Below are 18765 nucleotides of genomic sequence, written 5' to 3' on the forward strand. Positions count from 1 at the left end.
GGCCATTGTGGTAGTGATGGCACTAGATGTGGTGGTGGTGGTGGTAAATATATAATTGACACATCTATGCATATAATGATCATATCTTAATAACATGTTGTCAAAATAAAGTCCATGCATGAGTGCGCTTGAGAACACTTATTTAAGATGATAAATGCACACAAGATATGCAATAAACCAATCTCCTAATCACATCTTAACGACGACATTAGTTTCGTCTTCCAATACATATACTTAAACATTTGAGGTGACAAACTCTACAATTTGAATGAGGGTTCGGGATCTTCGTTATAGGATTTTGTTAGGGCCCCTCGTAGTAGAAGATGCATTCACACTAGGCATGCATGTCACAACACGAATGAATCAAATCTGAATATGTAGGTCCCAATATCTTAGTACAAGCTTTTCACATTGCATGTACCCATCCGAATGTCTAGGCTTGTATGTATGCACCATGAATGTATAAAGGCTAAACATGCAGGTATCTTAGTACAAGCTTTTGACATTGCATGTGCCCATCCAAATTGTATCAGTCAATCAATAGTGGATAATGTGCGGTTACTATTCCTCCCTGTGTATGGGTCTTCGAAAGAAAAGACACCCATGTTTTATTTATTATTATCATAGTAACAACACCAAGAGAGATGAAGTGCCCTAAAAAGAGCAGGACCCCTCCTCACGATCCGATCGATTCAACCGATTGGTGGATAGACGAACTAACGAACTAACTACCTTCTATTCCTTTCGAGACGCGGGAGGGTCGGTATTTAAGGATGGGAGACATGTGAGATTAGTCGTGATTCCGAGACCCGCCATGGGGTTATGTTTATATTTTCTTGCCGATTCGCTCCATGAAGGCAAAATTGATGAAATGAACATATTATACAGAGACAGACAAATAAACAGATAGACAGAGAGATGTTATGGTATGGTATGGTATGGTATGGTATGTTATGTGTATGGGATGGTGGTGGGTTCAATTCTGGTGTCCCTCCCATTTCCTTCTTCTTCTCTATTTTAGTGCTAAAAGAGGGAAAAACAGTTGTTTCAAAAAAAGTTTCTCTCTCTCTCTCTCTCTCTCTTCACCACTCAGGTTTTATATGCATTCATTCATTCCATCTCTCTCTCTCTCTCTCTCTACTTTTGATCGTTTTTTTTCTTGCTTTTCCACAATCGCCCACATCCTTCTTCTTTTTTATTTTTGGGTTCTCTTCATTCTCTCCCTTCCCTACTGCTTGCAGATACCCCCCACGTCCCTTTTGCAGACCCAAAAAAAACCCCTAAATTCAAAGTCATACATCCTCATTTTCTTCTTCTTCTTCTTCTCATGATCTTGCATATGTTCTGAGCTCACTATTAACACTTCATTTCTTCTTCTTCTTCTTCTTCTCATTTTCTTATGAAATCTTGTATATAAGCTCTGAGAATCCGTCATTGTGTTATTGATCTTCGAAAACGGACAATAGTTTGGTGTTTCTTCTTCTTCAACTTTTTCATCATGAGTGTTTCAGTGAATGAAGAGATGGCGGAAGGAAAGCCATCCGTGAAGTTTATAAAAGATTCCAATGGGCTTGATGTTGTGATGATGAAAGATTGTCGTGGTTTCTCTGCACAGGTAACCCTAAACTAAGTATTTTTATCATTGCGGAGTTTCCCATGGATGCATAATGCTTAAATTATACCAAAGAATTATTAGCATGCATATATTATTTAATCGAAGATAAAGAAATAGAATGCCACTCAATTTTCACGAAATTCCCTACATAGTTATAGTGTTTTCAATACATTTGTGGAGTTCTGGTGAAGTTCTGATAGGTAGCTAATAACAAAATCAAGATGAAGATGTTTTCTGGAACCATTCGTGGTCATGTAAACATATGGATAGATAAGACATCTTGGAGTTTTCATAGATACTTAAACCTTTATACGATCTTCATGGATAATTAAACACTTCTAAATGTTGGGAACAAAATCCTTGATAGACAAGAGTTTTTCTATGGAATTTTCATAAGATTAGCCTTAGTAGGTAATACATTTTGTGGGGTTTTCTTGATTAGCTGATAAAAACTCAACCGAAGAGGTAGAAAAATGGCTTGCCAACAAGGTTTTCTTACTTATGAGAGTTTACAGGTTTTTAGAGGTGTCTAAAATCTTATTTCGTAGGAAGTTCTTACATAATACCACATCATCTGCTCCTTTTTGCCAGAACACACTGTGAATCCGGCCTTAGAATGACATTTTATATAGAAGACTACGTTTCCAATAAGGCAAGTGATTTTTAACTCGTTATTTGACGTATTTGGAAAATGTATAGCTGTCAAATCCTTTGAATGTCCTACACTGCTGGTAATTGTTTGCCTTTTTTGATGTCCTTCTTGCTAAGATCATTATATGTCTTTTGTACAAGTTGGTATGGTGACAAAAGTTGGTCATAGCAGTGAACACCCAAAAGTCCCATCACGTGATAAGAACATGAGCTTAACCTTATGCGTATGCTAATGGTTTGCACGGATAATCTCATTTTCTATTCAGTTATTTTTGTTCACATACTTTCCTATGCTCATTTTGGAAGTGCTTGAAATTTTCATTCCAAACTTTTGAAGTTCATGCATTGATGCAGAACCTTACACATATATATTGGCATGTATGTATGTATGTATGTATATCCTATTTATGCATTTATATGGATTTAACGTGTATGTATGTCTCATTGAATTGGCATGGATGCATGTTTCTATGTATGTATGTACCATCGTTCATTTTATATATGTATCATTTTATTTTTTTCAAATAAAAGATACTACATTAGTATTAAGTAACGCCCCAATGCTGTACATGATAAACGTATATATAAGTAATTAGCCCTGTTTTTCGACCAAAGTTAAGTTCTAACCATCGGCTTAAATAAATACTTTGGTGTAGAGTAAAACCATTCCACCTTGTCAAAAAACCACCTATAAAATATATCTTTGTCCCATATGTCACGAAACTCCAAACGTTGTAAATGTGCCTGTTGAGTATGCATCATCTTTGTCCAAATCCTGGTAATTGTCTAAGCAGATCTTTTTGTCACATTTTGGAATGCCTTCAAGCACCTGGCCTTCCAAATATATAAAATCATAATACAAGTGACCAATTGCGATTTCAGTTTTTACCATCCACTATTTGTGGATTTAGGGGTTTAGTTTTTTTTTCCGCATCAGATCATATCTCAGAGAAAGAGCATCTGCAACATCCTCCAGCTAATACAACACTGGTTTCCCTTGTACTTTCCATACTTCCATTGCAAAATCACAACTCCACAAACAGTGCTTAGCAGACTACATTGGATGCATACAAAAATGACACATAATGTCTGAATTCACCCCTTTTCTGCACTCGTTAACTGATATAGATCTATGAATCAACAAGCATCTAAAACAAACAATTCTCCAACGCATTTTTATGCCCCACAACCATCACCAAAATTGCTTGTGTTGTTGTGAGGAGATTCCATTGTCTCCAGAAAACATTTGCAGCTGGTTCCTTCCGAAACCTACCACGTAATATATATGTATCATTTTGAATCAAGTTACACGAGACAACAAGTTTAGCAAAATTTATTTTTGCATTCAGCTTTATAAGCAGAACTTGTACAATCATAATATTATAGAAAGAAACTAACAAAAACTGAGATAGTGCAGTGGAATTGTTTTGGTTTCCAAGGAAGCAAAGTCTATCTTAGAAAAAGTATAGTAGCAGGTTGTATATGTGGACAATTCTGAGTGTGATATATATGGGGTAATCCATATCGAGAAGTTGCATTGCTATTTATCTGTGTAAGTAACATGTTATTCCTGGTTCTAGGCTTTGGAAAAGGGAGGTTTATGAAGCAATTTCACTGAATTAAATATTAACTATTAACTCAGTAATGTGCCATTGTAATAGCCTAGGCTTTTCCTAAATGAGGGATAACTTTTTCTGAAAATTCTTGATGTCTGTTAAGAAAAAACATGTCTGTCATATTGGTCAGGTTCACTTGTATGGTGGTCAGGTTACCTCATGGAAGAACGATCTTGATGAACAGCTACTTTTTCTCAGCAGCAAGGTGGGTTCTCTTTATCTATTGAAAGCTAGATAAGCTGTAATGTCTGATTCATTAGACATGTGATCAAATGTTTTAGACTTGTAGTTATGTAACCTTTTGTCAATGAATCAGCAATATAGGCAGGTTTTAACCGATACTGAAATCTGATTGCCAATGCATATAATATAGGCTATTTTCAAGCCTCCAAAAGCTATCCGAGGGGGGATACCAGTTTGCTTCCCACAGGTGTGCATGAAGTAATTTATGCCACATTTTTCCATCCAATATGAGACTCTTTTCATGCAGTAATCAATGTGATGGCTCTGTTATATACTGTCTTGTCATGTGTCTCTGTCCTGATCATGACGTTTTCTTCTTTTGCAGTTCAGCAACCTTGATGCAATGGAGAAACATGGTTTTGCCCGAAATAGAGTCTGGGCTGTTGATAACTGCCCTTTGCCATTTCCTTCCAGTAGTGATGACAAGGCTGTTGTCGACCTAATTCTCAAACCCACCGAAGAAGACTTGAAGTCCTGGAACCACTGGTACCCTTTCTGAAAAATTTGAGGTTGCATTGTTTTGTGTGTGCATAATGGCTTGATTGGTTTTGGCTGCAATTAGCTTGTGTTTCCATTTTGAGATAGGCCATCGCCTACGTGGTTCCCACATGTAGAAACGTGGTTTACGCTCTTTTTAGATTATGCTTATGACCATTTTTGCCAGAGGTTTTCCCTTTTGCTGTATAAATTTGACATCGCACTGTTTGCATGCTATGTTCGCTTGACTGTTGTTTGCAGTTGATTAATGCACTGTAACCTACACTTATTTTCATTATGTTACTGTTAGGAGGTAATCTCTACCATATTGATATGATATACTCTTCCAAAACAATTTAACCTTTTTTTGGGTCATAGATATGATATATTTATTGATATATATATATTACTCTTCTTATCTCATGACACTTTCTTAAATCTTTCTTGTCACTCTTCTACTCTACTTCCCACACCATTAAATGGTAGGATTCATTACAAATGAGAAGATTTCAATGTTGTTAAAATGCAGCTTTGAGTTTCGGCTACGAGTTGCACTAGGTCCAGATGGAGAACTGGGGCTGACAGCACGCATACGTAACACTGATCAGAAATCCTTCTCTTTCACAATTGCCTTACACACTTATTTTTCGGTCTCTGATATCAAGTGAGCTTGTGTATATCCTGATAATGATGTCAATAAGCTTTCTACATTTAGTTCAATTCACATATAGATTATGAACAGTTGTCCATTCATGAAATTTTTTGTGTAGTGAGGTGAGAATAGAGGGATTAGAGACGTTGGATTACCTTGATAATCTGCAAAATGGCAAGCGATTCACTGAGCAAGGAGATGCGTTGACATTTGAATCTGAAGTAAGAAGCGTTATTTTTTAGCAAAAAATCAAAGCAAGATTTAAAGATTTAAGAAGTAATTTCTGATTTTTCTATGCTTACCAGAATTAGGAATTTACATGTTTTTTCTCATAGGTGGATAAAGTTTATCTAAATACTCCGACGAAGATCGCAATTATCGATCATGAACTAAAACGAACATTTGTTGTACAGAAAGATGGGTTTCCTGATGCAGGTGAAATTCCATTAAAACTTGATAATATTTTTTGTTTAATTAATGATGCTACATATACATAGATGAACAAGGTGACAGGAGGCTTCACATACCTACCCCAAGGACTAGAGAGAAAGAGAGATAGTGACGGCTTTTAAGAGTCCAAAATGACCTAATAAGACCACAAGAGATTACAGCTTAAAATGTGTTGAGCACACAACAAGTGATATTCATCCTCAACTAGGTTTTCATTGCATGCCTTGCATATCTTCATGTTAGGGTGATGATGCCATGACTCTACCTCAACTCCTAACTTGTGTGAGCGAGTTTGGAGGAGTGTTAAGGCTTTTCGAGAGCCAAGGCACATGGGGAGTAAGATGTGGTTGGGAACGTTCTGACATTTTTAGCTAGCATTGGGGCCAATATTGGGCCACTTCATCCTTAGTGCGTCTATTAATCTATCCTCGTTGATCACATACTTCATAGCATCACCTTAGAACTCCGATAGATCATTTATCCCCCCCATCTTTCAAACCATTTCATAATGTCAAGCACCCAGCCAGACGAGAGGATTGTGCACTTATTAGTCTTCAGTAACGTGCATTCTATTTTCCCAGCCTGTTTTGGCAAACTATGATCAGGCATATTCTATAAGACCGAACAAGACATTACATCTTAAAATGCTGTCTCGTCCAAACCAAATATAGAGTAATAATGTTCTGAAATTTGATAGACTAAAGCTTTTTTGCCTTTGAAAAATCTCAAACATGGGTCACTCCAAGTTGGAGACCTTTATTTGCAAATGACATGGGTAATAGGGCTGTGATCCAGATGGCTGTGGCCTATGTGCACAACACATTGCTACTGCCCAATCTATTATAACCCTTTTCGAATGTTCTAGCTGGGACCACACTTGTTTAGCCCTGGGTTGACTTGTAGTAAGGCAAGTGATGGATTGCTACAAGTTGTAGACATCTCCGAAACAAGGGACACCTTTATTTGTTGATGACAAGGGTGATGGAGCTGTGGCATATGTGCACAATGAATGATGAAACAAACCAATTAAATGAAGGGAATATAGAGATGAATGAAAGGCCAAAATAAATCAAACGTAGGAATATAGAAATCACAGGTAATCAAAGAAGTAAAAAGAGAATCGATACCCCTAAAGAAATAATATTTCGGAATTTGATAAAGAATAGAAATCATTGAATAGGACTGTGGGACCCCCTTCCCATAAAATGAGCAATTCAATAATTTGAAAAGGTTAGAGAAAGAAAGAAAACTTACTTTGACATCTATTAAAGGCATGTTTCACTAGGTGACAAAGATGTATGCTTGCCTGTTCACTATTGAGAACAGTACAAAAATTACAGCAATGGAATGTAAAAGATGCTTGAAATGATCTCTTTGTACAAGGATGATGAGGTGTAGCGATACCCAGATTTAAGTGAATGCATATATGACAAAGATAGTACAATAATGAAATGCAGCTAAAAAGAAAAAAACAAACAAGGATTAATTCCCCACCCCCCCCCATATATATAAGTCCAGCCGCTAAAATCAGGAGGGCGTCGATGGAATGAAATACATGGGAGGGTGTGGGTGAAGAAGGCTCAGCTCAGGTCACATGAGTACCCAAGGTCTATGGTCATCTAGGGCTGTTATTGTGGCACTCACCCTGTGTTCAGATTGAAGATCATTATCTCTATATTGCCTTACATCAACTGAAATGCTCCTCTTTCCACCTTGGTGCACATAACAATATCCCTGCTCTGGAAATGCTGACAGCTCTTAGCTGAACCTTTGCTACCCGTGAACTGGGGACTGGTACACACGCACGTATACCTCCATTATAAAGGTAATGCCGAAGGATTACTACATATTTTTCACTGAGAAAAAGACCACCACTGCCTAATGGCACTTTGAGCAGGCATAAATAAAACCAGATTGATCATTCTCCAGAAAACACACTCTGCACGCACACATCACCTTACAAAACAAAGACAGACATACATACATACATACATACATTATATATACATATATATGTATGTATGTATGTATGTATGTATGTATGTTTTTGTATATGCTCAGATCACATGTATATAAAAACATATGGATATAACATCCTAAAGCATAAATATGACACCATTGACTGTATCCCACTTATCGCGTTTCTTCAAACATTTGGACACGGTGTAATAATAAAGCGTGTGCTTCCAAAGCTTAATGTGATGGTCTGTTATTATTGTACAAATTCTTCACATAGGTTGAGATGATGCACAATGTAGTTTGGTCCTGAAAAATGGTTTTTGAAAATCACTTTCCACAACTTAGGGCAGAAAAAGACATCGCTGCCTTGTATCGATGCTAACAGAGAAATATGGAAGAAAAAAAAAATGTGAATATCGTATTGCTTTCTGATGAATCTAATATTTTATTTTGGGTTCAATGTAGTCGTATGGAACCCATGGGAAAGAATGGCTCGAGCCTTGCCCGATTTAGGGGATGATGAATACAAGCACATGATTTGTGTGGCACCGGCTGGCATTGAGAAGTTAATTACATTGAAACCTGGTGAAGAATGGAAAGGACGCCTAAAAATATCAACTGTGTATTCAAGCTATCATAGTGGGCATCTTGATCCCATCAAAGTTCAAGAGAGCTTGGCAGCATTTGAGAAAAATCTAATAAAACACCCCTAAGTACCTCCTTGTCTTATGGCACAACAACTTTTACCTCTTTCTTTTCTTCTTCCCACTGATCATTTATGTGTATCACATGCTTTGATGTTTCCTAAGCACCTTGCGTTTTCTGGTGGTGAAAGAAAGGTTTATATGCAAAAAAGGAATGGTTGTAATGTAGAATTTTACGAAATGAACTAATTTTCTTACTGCTTTGAGTCTAGTATAATGAGAAATAGTAATTTTACATTGTAGAATGCATGCTAAAAAGAGTTACATTAAAATCTAATGAATTTGCAACTCAGCTAACATTCCTGCAGCTTTGCCATAGTAATCAAAGTTGGCATTGATTCCATTTTTTATATTGAAATGTTTCTCTGTATATTGCACTCAAGGAGGTAGGAAGACTCTATGGGATTTGCTGTTTCTCTGTTTTGAGTGTCTGATAACGAACTCTGTACATGTAAAGTGGGGCTATTCACACCAGGTGCCAAATCTGAATCTCTATTTTGTAGTCCTATCACCAAACTGATATCATTATACAAACAATAAATTATATTTTATGTGAACAAAATATGCAATGCCCCAGCAATTCATATATGTTATAAAGAAGTAAAACTGTTTTTGTTAGTGCTTGGCAAAACAAAATTGATGAAGAAAATGAAATTTGTAGGGCAATTCATGTGACATACTCTTAATTGAAATTCGTAATGCTATTGATTGAAATAATCTGCATTCGTGCACAAAACCTCTCGGAGCAAACATTCACAGACATTCTCCGTGAATCCAGTTTCAACACTGGATGACAAGACTATAAGGACAATATTATCTCCCGCATTATAGCAAGTATTCATTCCCAGCTAAAAATATCACCACTTTCAACCCTAATGCCTTATGTATTACCATTGCATGCAAAACTAGTAGATGAACCCACTTTATTTTGGCTTAATATATATATATATATTTGATTGAGCTTTTGAACAAATAGTAACCAGATTCAATTTATATTGTATCATCAAACGTCTTGCTTTACATAAATTTAATTGTGCAATTGTATAAATTTAACCATGAGAATTATCCCATCTGTATAATTTTCTTCTTTTCCGTAATGATCCCTTGTAGGTAGGGTTGTCACTAAGAGTCTTTTGTTTCTCTTAAACATTCTTCCTTAAACCACTCAAGACATTCATCAGTTGTAGCTTCCAAGTGGCACAAATGCCATTTCCGAAGTCGATTTTGCTGTTTTAGAGATGGAAAAAAACAATTAATGATTAAGACTATCATTTGTAGTTGATGTCTTATATATGTTACTGTAAGTGCACTGATGTAAACATCATTCCTATGCACACAACCAAAAGGCAAACACAGTCAGCATCCATACAGCAGATATCTACAAGATAAAAAACAGGTAAAATGCTTCAGCAGATTATTCTTGAAACAAGATGGCTTTTTATCATAGCGAATGACACGGATGCATTGTGTTTGGTGGAATTGTTGAACACCTCGGCATTTTTTAGAATTAAAGCAGAGTTTGACCATTTCATCAATAAACCCAAATGTGCGCAATCATTAATACAAGTTCAGTAGAATCCATAGAGAAGGAGAGACATTTATTCAATGATCTAAAAATGTTCATGGGTTAGATAACAAGTCACTTATACTATGTTGGTGTAACAAAGAAGATTAATGTCCTTTTGAATAACAAGATCAACATTTCATATTTCAAACGATTATACCTCTATTTGGGATAAGTTGCAAGCTTATGAGCCAATTCCTCCTTTAGATGGAGAATATCAAGAGCTTGATTGGACATTTGTTGAAAATAAGAGATTGACTATGATCTTAACAAACGATACTTATCACAAGTTTATTGACAAACATAAGTGGATAGAAGCAAGGGTTATAAACATATGGGGTTTTCATACACCCATTAACTAATGGTTCATGTGACCAAGGCAAGTTGATATTCTCATTTGATGCTACAAGCTAAGGTATTTATTTAGAGAGTTAAGGCAAGCAAGTTGATGTTCTCATTTGATGCTACGAGCTAAGACATGAAACATTGCTAGAAGAATGTGTTTCTTTTATTTGATGGAATTGGAACATAGTGGGCATTGATTTCTTTCTTTACTCAATGGCTAGGGTGGTTTCGAGGCGTACCAATTTAGTGTGGATGTCTCCAACTGGAGTAAGTCTATCCTCTTCATTTCAAAATTATATTTGAGTTCTTAAGGTATTGGGGGCTATGGTTGAATTGGAATATGAAGAATGCTTTCACTTTTGATTCGCAAGTTGGGGTGAGAAAATATGTTGTAAAGTTAAAATAACTTTTATTGCAATTGACAGTGCTAGAGAAGTCATGAAATCTTAACCATGAAAGGAAAGAACTCTGCAAGGTCACATATCATCATATTCGCAATTTGAATTGGTGTAGGGTGGCATTGAGTAGCTCCCTAAAAGGGTTCTATACTTGTAATAAGTTAGTCATGGTGATGTTTCTTCTTTTTCATAATGAAAGCCATTATTTACGAGAGAGAGAGAGAGAGAGAGAGAGAGAGATTTACCCATTCCTTGATCTTAGGCCCTCCTTTTGTAAGTCCAAGTTCTGCCATAATTACCTTCCCATCAAGCAAAGGCTTTTGATTCCAAACATTATCTAAACCTATCAAATAACCAAAAAACGACTCCACAACTTTATGTCATTTCAAGACCTAATATATATAACTATTTAATCAATTAAAAACTCACACCTACCTAGATTCACAATAACTTCTTCAACAGCAGAGCACAAATCTGCCCTTTTACAAGCTTCCTGGTCATCGTCATCTAGGGATAAGGGTATCTTCAAAACTGATGAGAGAAGCAGCGCCACTCTCCATAAATCCTTTACTTCCCATAAGAGCATCCCTATAAAATGATCGGAACATTTATCTCATTAAAGCTTTCAATTAAAAACTGAAAAGAACTACGGAAAAGCTGAGTTTGTCTTATTTTCTCAGAAAACCCTAAGTTTTTCTATATTTCCCGAAATGTCCTTGGTGTCCTTGGTCAACTCCCTCCTGGAGCAATTAAACGTGCTACTTGGGTAATTATACAATCAATTCATCCCCTTGACAATGTTTCACAATGGCTTTAGGGAAAATAAAGAAAACTACATGACATTCAGAGAAATAAATAAAAACTCAAGGTTATTTTATTTTGGACTTCTTTCCAAACCCTAAACCATATAATTATAAGCTTGGCACCTGCACTAATCACTTTCTTTGAGTGAGTAGATTCTTCCCAATCCGTTTCCTCTTTACAGGAATCTTGTGTTTTCTCAAGTAAAATGTCTGTAATTTTCTCAAAATCTTCTGCAGCCTTGTGTAAAGAAGCTACCTGAATTTTATTTCCAACCATTGAAACAAGTGCTCCATGAATGTGACATAAACGAGAACTTTCTTAGTATGCATAAACAAATCATGCCTGCTCTGCATCTTTGGCTTTCAGTTTCAATGACTCCCTCATTATCACACTCGCCACTGGAATCTGTGTAAAAAAGAGTCGAAAAACAAATAAAAATTTCTCTAGGCTTAATGCCTCTTCAAAGAGTAGTAAACACTAAATATAGATTAGAAAAAGATGGAGACCAACGGAGGGAAAAGCTTGCTTAGTCCACAAAAACTCCTCATTTCCCCCAATGAAAGTTTTCTTTATTCTCCAAATAACATTGGCCAGCCCTCAAAAGAGACAACGTCATGAATTAACCATATGATGGTTCAAATAGCCCATACAATTGAGATGAAGGGAATGGGGTAGATCGTATAATTGCTCAAATAGCATACGAACTGCTAGCAGCATTTGGGGAAATAATGAAAGCGTACAGGCTTTTGGAGAAATAGAGAAATTTTCTGCCATTTTCCTTAAAATTAATGATGATCAATTTCCCAATAGATCATGTATCGTAAGTTCATATTTTGACTCCAATTGAAATTCTGTAAAGAATACCTGCTTCTTCCTCCGATCCTGATACATGATTGCCCTTAATGGTAGTAATATTGCTGAGAAATAGCTAATCCTTCTCTGTTCTGCCTGTTTTTTCTCCAGGGAAAATCCAATTTGAAATTACAGTAGATAAAGCCTGACATAAGTTAGTAAAAGACATACGTACAGTCAATTTCGAGAATCCAAAAATATTCAACACTTCAGAGACTCCCTTCAGTGTAATCAAACAGATCCTGATCACAATAATCATCATAAATAGAATGAAAATCTCCCACGGCCATAGGAATCAAACAATATACTAACAAAGTTATAAAAGCTTTGCAGCCACACTAGCCAAGACAATAATCTTCCAGCAAACATAAACAATAAAAGAAACTTAATTAGCATTATTTTTGCAGAAATCTTCACCTTTGCATCTCTTCAGGCACATGAGGTTTAAGGTCTAGCGGCAATCGGAAGACAGTCCAAAACACATTAAAATTGACTAGCTCTTGTATAGCTCTAACAGGATGTGCACACATGATCATTAAATCAGCCTACAACCATAAAAATCTATGAAAAGGCCTCTATTTGAATAAACTTTAAATTTACAGAAGAAATTTTTTTAAATACTACCTCCACTCCAATCCTCTCTAGACTGACTTTATTTGCAAGTGCAATTTTGACCTCCTCATCAGCTGCTGCTTGTTTCAGGTCCTCGTCAATCTTGTAATTGAGCCTTGCAGCTATTTGGAAAGCAAAATTATTTAGTGATTGATAACATAGTTAATTTACGAGAAAATAAAAAAAAGCTGTCACATACCAAACCTAATTGCTCTTAAGACACGGAGAGGATCATCTAAAAAAGTGGTTTTTGCAGGCAATGGAGTTGCAATTGTGCCAGTCCTCAAATCCACCAATCCTATACAAAGAAAACCCAGTTGAAGGTCCCCACAATTCAAAACAAATGAGCAGTTTAAAGGGAAAACTCTGAACCCCTGAGTTAAACTTTATTTCCCCAAATGCCAATCTGTTTTCATTATTTCTCCAAATGTCCTTGGTCAATGGTGAATGAGAGAAAAAGAAGATGTATTGAATATAACAGCTCAAGAGAGTTTTGACCACAAGAATTTAGGGAGATAAAGAAAACATCGGGGGTTTTCCCCTTTTAAGAAAGGAAAATACCTCTTCTTGTGAAATCCTCCACCGTACATGTGTTGATATTATAAAACAGACTGCAATCAATCATAAAGGTATTAATGACAACCACACCACAATTTAGAAATGTGTTACAGGTCGAGAGTCTACTTTGGAATTAATTTGGCATACTAAAAGTATGTCAATTCAAAATAAAATAATTGCAATAACAGAAATTTTTAATCTTAGAATGTGGACTACCTATTTATTGTTAAATCCCGTCTGTATGCATCTTCTTCAGGAGAGCCAAACTTCTGCAACAAGAAGATACAAAATGTATCAGCCTTTGAGCATATGTTGATCCCGTATGGTCATACAACTAAGAGATATATAATCTCACATGACATGCTAAAACATTATTTCAAGATTCTTTTTAAAATACACTGGATGTAGGGCAAACACAACTGAAATTGAAATTGTGTTTCACTGCATAACTACATGACTGCCAAATCAGTTGCATTTCTTGAATTAGATGCAAGATGGGAAATGAAAAAAGGAAAAGCTCACGGTTTAACTGCAGACAATACCCGATATATGATATATGAACAGCAACATAGCAGTAGATCCCGACAGTTAGGACGCCCCAACAGGTCAACAGAGCATTATCACAAGATTCTTTTCAAATTTTAATCTCAGTGGTTACGAGCATAATGATCATGCATCTGATTGGATTTTAGCCTATATTCTGACTATTTGTGAAGTTCACTCTAACATGAGTGATTTCCTAGAGGACCTGATTATCACCACGAGCAAGTCACAAAATAGCACCTATCACACTGATGGTTTACATAAATGGAGATGATCAATCAAATGTTATCTTCCTCTATACAAAATATATAATGCATCAATATTTTACAATTAGATAAATATTGTGTTCAATTATTTCCTCAGGTTGAGTACATATTCTACAACCATTTAATATTACAACCATTGGAAATTGGAATCAATCAATCTTACTGCTGCAGGAATACGACTGTGGTTTGCATATGTCTCTGATCGCAAGTTAACAAAATCAATCCAAACTCCGAACATTCGCATTCGAGCAGTCTCCAAATGTTTTGATTGATCTGGGTTGCTGCATAGAATAACACATATAAGCTGAAAGTTTAATGCATACAGCTAAAACGCCATACCTTCCAGCCTAATGGTTTCAAAAGAGCATACTGAACAGCAATATGAAATGATGCATTTAATTTCTGTAATGCTCTGATAAATCACAAGCACAAGAATGTTGTCATCTAACTAAGTAGAAAGACTGATGTTCAAGACCCTAGTTCCTAGATAGTATTGAAAACGTGATATTGAAATCAAATGAAAGAGAGAAAACCTCTCCATCAAACCATTCGGTATAAATGTGAAACCAGCCTTTAGTCACCCCAAGGTTAGTCCAGAATACAGCTTCAAACATAATACACAAAATGCTAAAGCAATAAATACACCATAGGCATATATACATTAAACATTGATTGACCCTACTCGCATGAAACCATACTAGTATTTCTTTTTTATGCTGGATGAAGTATTGGACGTGTTTCATTAGTCATCCTTAATATGTGCTCTTTCTTCCCCATGATGAGATTCATCAATGCTTCTATGACTACTCAAAATTGGTGGTTAACGATGATTGTCATGTTGAAGAAGTTTTCCATAATTTCTAGTATCTTCTTGCATATCTTTAGAAAGGCAGCCCACCCATCATGGGCTACATTTTGATGATACAAATTGTGTCTTTTATGAAATGATATGCATGGGCCTAGATTTCACATAGCATCAACATGTGCTAGCACCAGGAAAACACGATTACATTTTATATGCACTTCATCCATCTACACAACTGGCCATGCACCTCAAAATTACACCAACACTGGAGACTTCTTCATCGATGCTCTTCAGGTATTCATTTACTTTATTGCAAAACTCTTCCCCAAGCATATTGTCAATCGCGATATCAATGTCATAGCTTTCTTTTCCTAATAGCTGCGCACAACAGAATCACATATTAATAGCCTGTTCAAGCACTCACAGATACAGGAGTTTCAATGGAATATCTTGCCAATTCACTCAGAACAAAACAAAACCATGTGATCCAAGTCCCCCAGAGTATAGAAACCAATTACAAACCAGGATATGTAACAGTAACCCAGGTTGTACACCCCTTGTTATGATGTCCACGTATCTAACTCCTAATGCTACATTTATAGATATGCAAAGAACCTATATCACATCCATGGCTTTCCATTCTGCGGTGGCATGTGCATTGCAATAGTAATTTTATTGTTAAGTCTTGGATACATTATGACCTCTTCAACTATTTGAATAATATTTGCTGTACATATAAGCTTGGGAAATTTTATCATACTATATAAACATGTTCTCTGGTTTTCTTTAGGACAATATCCTTTTCGCCTCATTGTTTTTGAGGGACTTAAAATGTATGTGATGATTTAAAGTGGCTTTCCATGCTTTTCGCCACATGCAAGAAATCAAACGCAGGAAACTTATGGTGTAAAACTGTTGCAACATCTTGTCACAAACACAAACTTGCAACTAACCATTTGGTAGTAAAGACAACCCTGATGCTAAAGATGGTAGAAAAAAAAAAAAATTTGTGCTTACTCTTCCATCGTCATAGCTTGAAATATGCAACTGTTTTGAGCACTAAGCCTTGTATGATATAGACACCAACGTAAACTTGATGTTAGAAAGATGGTACGAATTAATGCAATAATGATCAGAACTTCCATGCTTAGCCGTATCAAATCTACGGTCACAATTGCAAACGTGTCACTAAAGATGGCAAGAATTAAAAAAATTCAATCAAGCTTAAAATATTTGGCCCTTATTCTTATGATGCATTCAGTTATGGATTAAATTTTGCAAAGTAAGAGCCCCGTACCTTGTCCCTGACCCATCCACCAGCAACACGAAGCTGTGTCTCAAGATCAAACTGGTTTAAAACTGCCTTGAGAGTTCCAAAAATCTTATCCTCCACCTCAGAATGCTGAATAACGGAGAGGGAGAGAAGGTTTTCATTCTTCTCTTCATTCATGGAGACGGCTGCCGAAGTGAGGCCAAAGGAGAAGTCAACGGAAGAACACTTTGGCCTGATGATGATGATGATGGGACTGCAATCACTTCTCTTGAACGTGGTACGCAAGGAAGAAGAAGAAGAAGGAGGAGAGGGAGAAAGATAAAGACAAGGAACGGAAGAAATATGATTAATGGAAGGATTGATGAAGGAAATGGAAGGAAAGATTGAGGAAACGGGAGAAGAAGACGAAGAAGAACGACAAGGAGGAGGAGGAGGAGAAACGGGGGGAAACGGAGAAAAACGAGAGGAAACGGAGGAAAAAGGATGGAAGGAAGAAACGGGAGAAAAGCGACAGGAGGCAGGAGGGATGGAAGAAACGGGAGACGAAGTAGAGGAAACGGGGGGCGCAGGAGGGGAGGAAACGGGAAGAGTGGCTTTGAGACAGGGAAACGGAGCGAAACGGCGGGGAGCGTGAGGAAGGAGGAGGAAGGAGGAGCAGCCGCAGGAAATAGAAGAAAACGAAGCTCCCATATGTCTGTCTGTCTCTATTAGTAAGAAAGAAAAACGAAGAAGAACGAAGAACGAAGAAGAAGAAGAAGCTCCCATGTGTGCATGTAGTCCTTAATTCTGTGAAGCATACATACATAACATAACATAACATAACATAACATAACATAACATATAACATAACATATAACATAACATATAACATAACATAACATAACATAACATAACATAACATAACATAACATAACATAACATAACATAACATAACATCACATAACATCACATAACATCACATAACGTAGCATAACATAACATAACATCACATAACATAGCGTAACATAACATCACATAACATAACATAACATAAACTAACATAACGATTCTTTAGAATTTTTGCTAATTATTTTCCCCCATTGGTTTTCACTTGGGGCACGGTGGGGGGCACGGTGGTTTGGACATCACTTGTCCGTGATGTGTTCCATTATAACAATGAATCTATGTTATGTTATGTTATGTTATGTTATGTTATGTTATGTTATGTTATGTGTATGTATGTATGTATTAGTAAGAAGAAAAACGAATAATGAAGAACGAAGAAGAAGAAGAAGAAGAAGAAGCTCCCATGTGTGCATGTAGTCCTTAATTATGTGTAGCATACATAACATAACATAACATAACGTAGCATAACATAACATAACATAACATAGGATGGGAGTAGATTCTTCTACCTGTGCACGATGCCATTTACAAATGGAAACTCAAAAACATTGCTTATGGGAATGTACTGAGTCTCAACTGATATGGCAAACGTCTCTCCTTTGAATTTTTGCTAACTATTCCCCCCCCCCCCCCCCCCATTGGTTTTCACTTGGGGCATGGTGGTTCCGACATCTCTTATCCGTGATGCATTTCATTATGACGCTGAATCTATGGACCATGGATTTTTACACTAAATCTGGAAGCGTTCATACAATACCAAGGACCAAGGAGCTTAAGAATGAGTGGCATGTTGCAACTGAGTTTGCAGTGACCGATTCGGCCTGGGTACCAGAGGTCGTTTACTGAGCACAGGGGCTTGTAGAACCGTATTTGATCCAGCCCTGTCACTGGATTCTGGAAGATGAGCACACGGGCTCGTAGAACCGTATCCGTTCCGACCCTGCCACCGAATTCCAGAAGATGAGCACATGGGCTCGTAGAACCGTATCCGTTTTGGCCCTGCCACCGGATTCCAAAAGATGAGCGCACGGACTCATAGACACAAATCGGTAAGCGCAGAACAGAGGAGAGACAAAAACGACACCTCTCCGGACACAGAAGATAGAGAATCAATTGTGAACACAAATGGTTAGACCAAAGCAAAGACCGCACACAATACATCGGACACAACAATGCCAAGTAATTGATTAAATACGGAGAAAGAATACAGGGTTGGCCTTAGGCCAGAAAACTGAGCTTCAAGCTTAATAAACACACACTAGTGAGCCTCTGGGCAGGAGCATACGTGTTACCTACACAAGCAAAGACCTCACACCACCTAACCGAATAAGCATAACAGGAAACCTATAACACTCGACGACACAATCTGACAACACATTCCCCTCCCAAAACAACCAATCCCCAAAATAGTTTCCATCCCCTCCTTCTATAGCTCAAGGAGGGTCAATTACATAAGTAGTTAAGACAACAATTTTTGTCAGAGATTTCCCTTG

The 18765-nt window shown here is 36.9% G+C and overlaps 2 protein-coding genes across 3 annotated transcripts; one reads left to right on the forward strand and one right to left on the reverse strand.

Moving 5' to 3' along the window:
- Positions 1–1442: 1442 nt before the first annotated feature.
- Positions 1443–8506, forward strand: LOC147854977 (putative glucose-6-phosphate 1-epimerase). The gene is made up of 8 exons (XM_087331208.1): positions 1443–1615; positions 4013–4087; positions 4256–4312; positions 4451–4611; positions 5132–5266; positions 5373–5475; positions 5590–5689; positions 8129–8506. The coding sequence occupies exons 1-8, from the start codon at positions 1499–1501 to the stop codon at positions 8374–8376; spliced, it is 996 nt and encodes a 331-aa protein (XP_087187334.1). The 5' UTR covers positions 1443–1498; the 3' UTR covers positions 8377–8506.
- An 823-nt stretch (positions 8507–9329) lies between these two features.
- On the reverse strand, positions 9330–16723 carry LOC147854978 (Polynucleotide adenylyltransferase family protein). 2 transcript variants are annotated; one of them, XM_087331251.1, is made up of 15 exons: positions 16412–16723; positions 15362–15492; positions 14473–14590; positions 13717–13769; positions 13504–13553; positions 13142–13240; positions 12955–13064; positions 12748–12875; positions 12506–12572; positions 12343–12426; positions 11821–11883; positions 11601–11733; positions 11110–11262; positions 10920–11017; positions 9330–9594 (listed from the first exon to the last, which is right to left on the reverse strand). In XM_087331251.1, exons 1-15 carry the CDS (start codon positions 16562–16564, stop codon positions 9490–9492), a joined length of 1545 nt encoding a protein of 514 aa, XP_087187377.1. In that variant the 5' UTR covers positions 16565–16723; the 3' UTR covers positions 9330–9489. The 2 variants fall into 2 exon arrangements, with proteins under 2 accessions (XP_087187377.1, XP_087187378.1); XM_087331252.1 differs by lacking the exons at positions 15362–15492; positions 16412–16723 and adding an exon at positions 14843–15238.
- Positions 16724–18765: the final 2042 nt, after the last annotated feature.

Source organism: Azolla caroliniana, unplaced genomic scaffold (genome assembly GCF_043228905.1).
Source record: "Azolla caroliniana isolate FFs.n. ecotype wild unplaced genomic scaffold, voAzoCaro1.0.p SCAF_15, whole genome shotgun sequence".
NCBI classification, from domain to species: Eukaryota; Viridiplantae; Streptophyta; class Polypodiopsida; order Salviniales; family Salviniaceae; genus Azolla; species Azolla caroliniana.

What these genes read in the sequence shown, in the direction of transcription:
- LOC147854977 (XM_087331208.1), top strand. Translation starts at nt 1,499, where the DNA reads ATGAGTGTTTCAGTGAATGAAGAGATGGCGGAAGGAAAGCCATCCGTG. An exon ending in TACTTTTTCTCAGCAGCAAG is followed by an intron (nt 4,088 to 4,255) that starts GTGGGTTCTCTT and finishes CATATAATATAG; the next exon opens with GCTATTTTCAAGCCTCCAAA. An exon ending in AGATGGGTTTCCTGATGCAG is followed by an intron (nt 5,690 to 8,128) that starts GTGAAATTCCAT and finishes GGTTCAATGTAG; the next exon opens with TCGTATGGAACCCATGGGAA.
- LOC147854978 (XM_087331251.1), bottom strand. Translation starts at nt 16,564, where the DNA reads ATGAATGAAGAGAAGAATGAAAACCTTCTCTCCCTCTCCGTTATTCAG. An exon ending in AGTGTTGGTGTAATTTTGAG is followed by an intron (nt 14,591 to 15,361) that starts GTGCATGGCCAG and finishes TATTCTATGCAG; the next exon opens with CAACCCAGATCAATCAAAAC. An exon ending in TAGAGAGGATTGGAGTGGAG is followed by an intron (nt 12,876 to 12,954) that starts GTAGTATTTAAA and finishes TTATGGTTGTAG; the next exon opens with GCTGATTTAATGATCATGTG.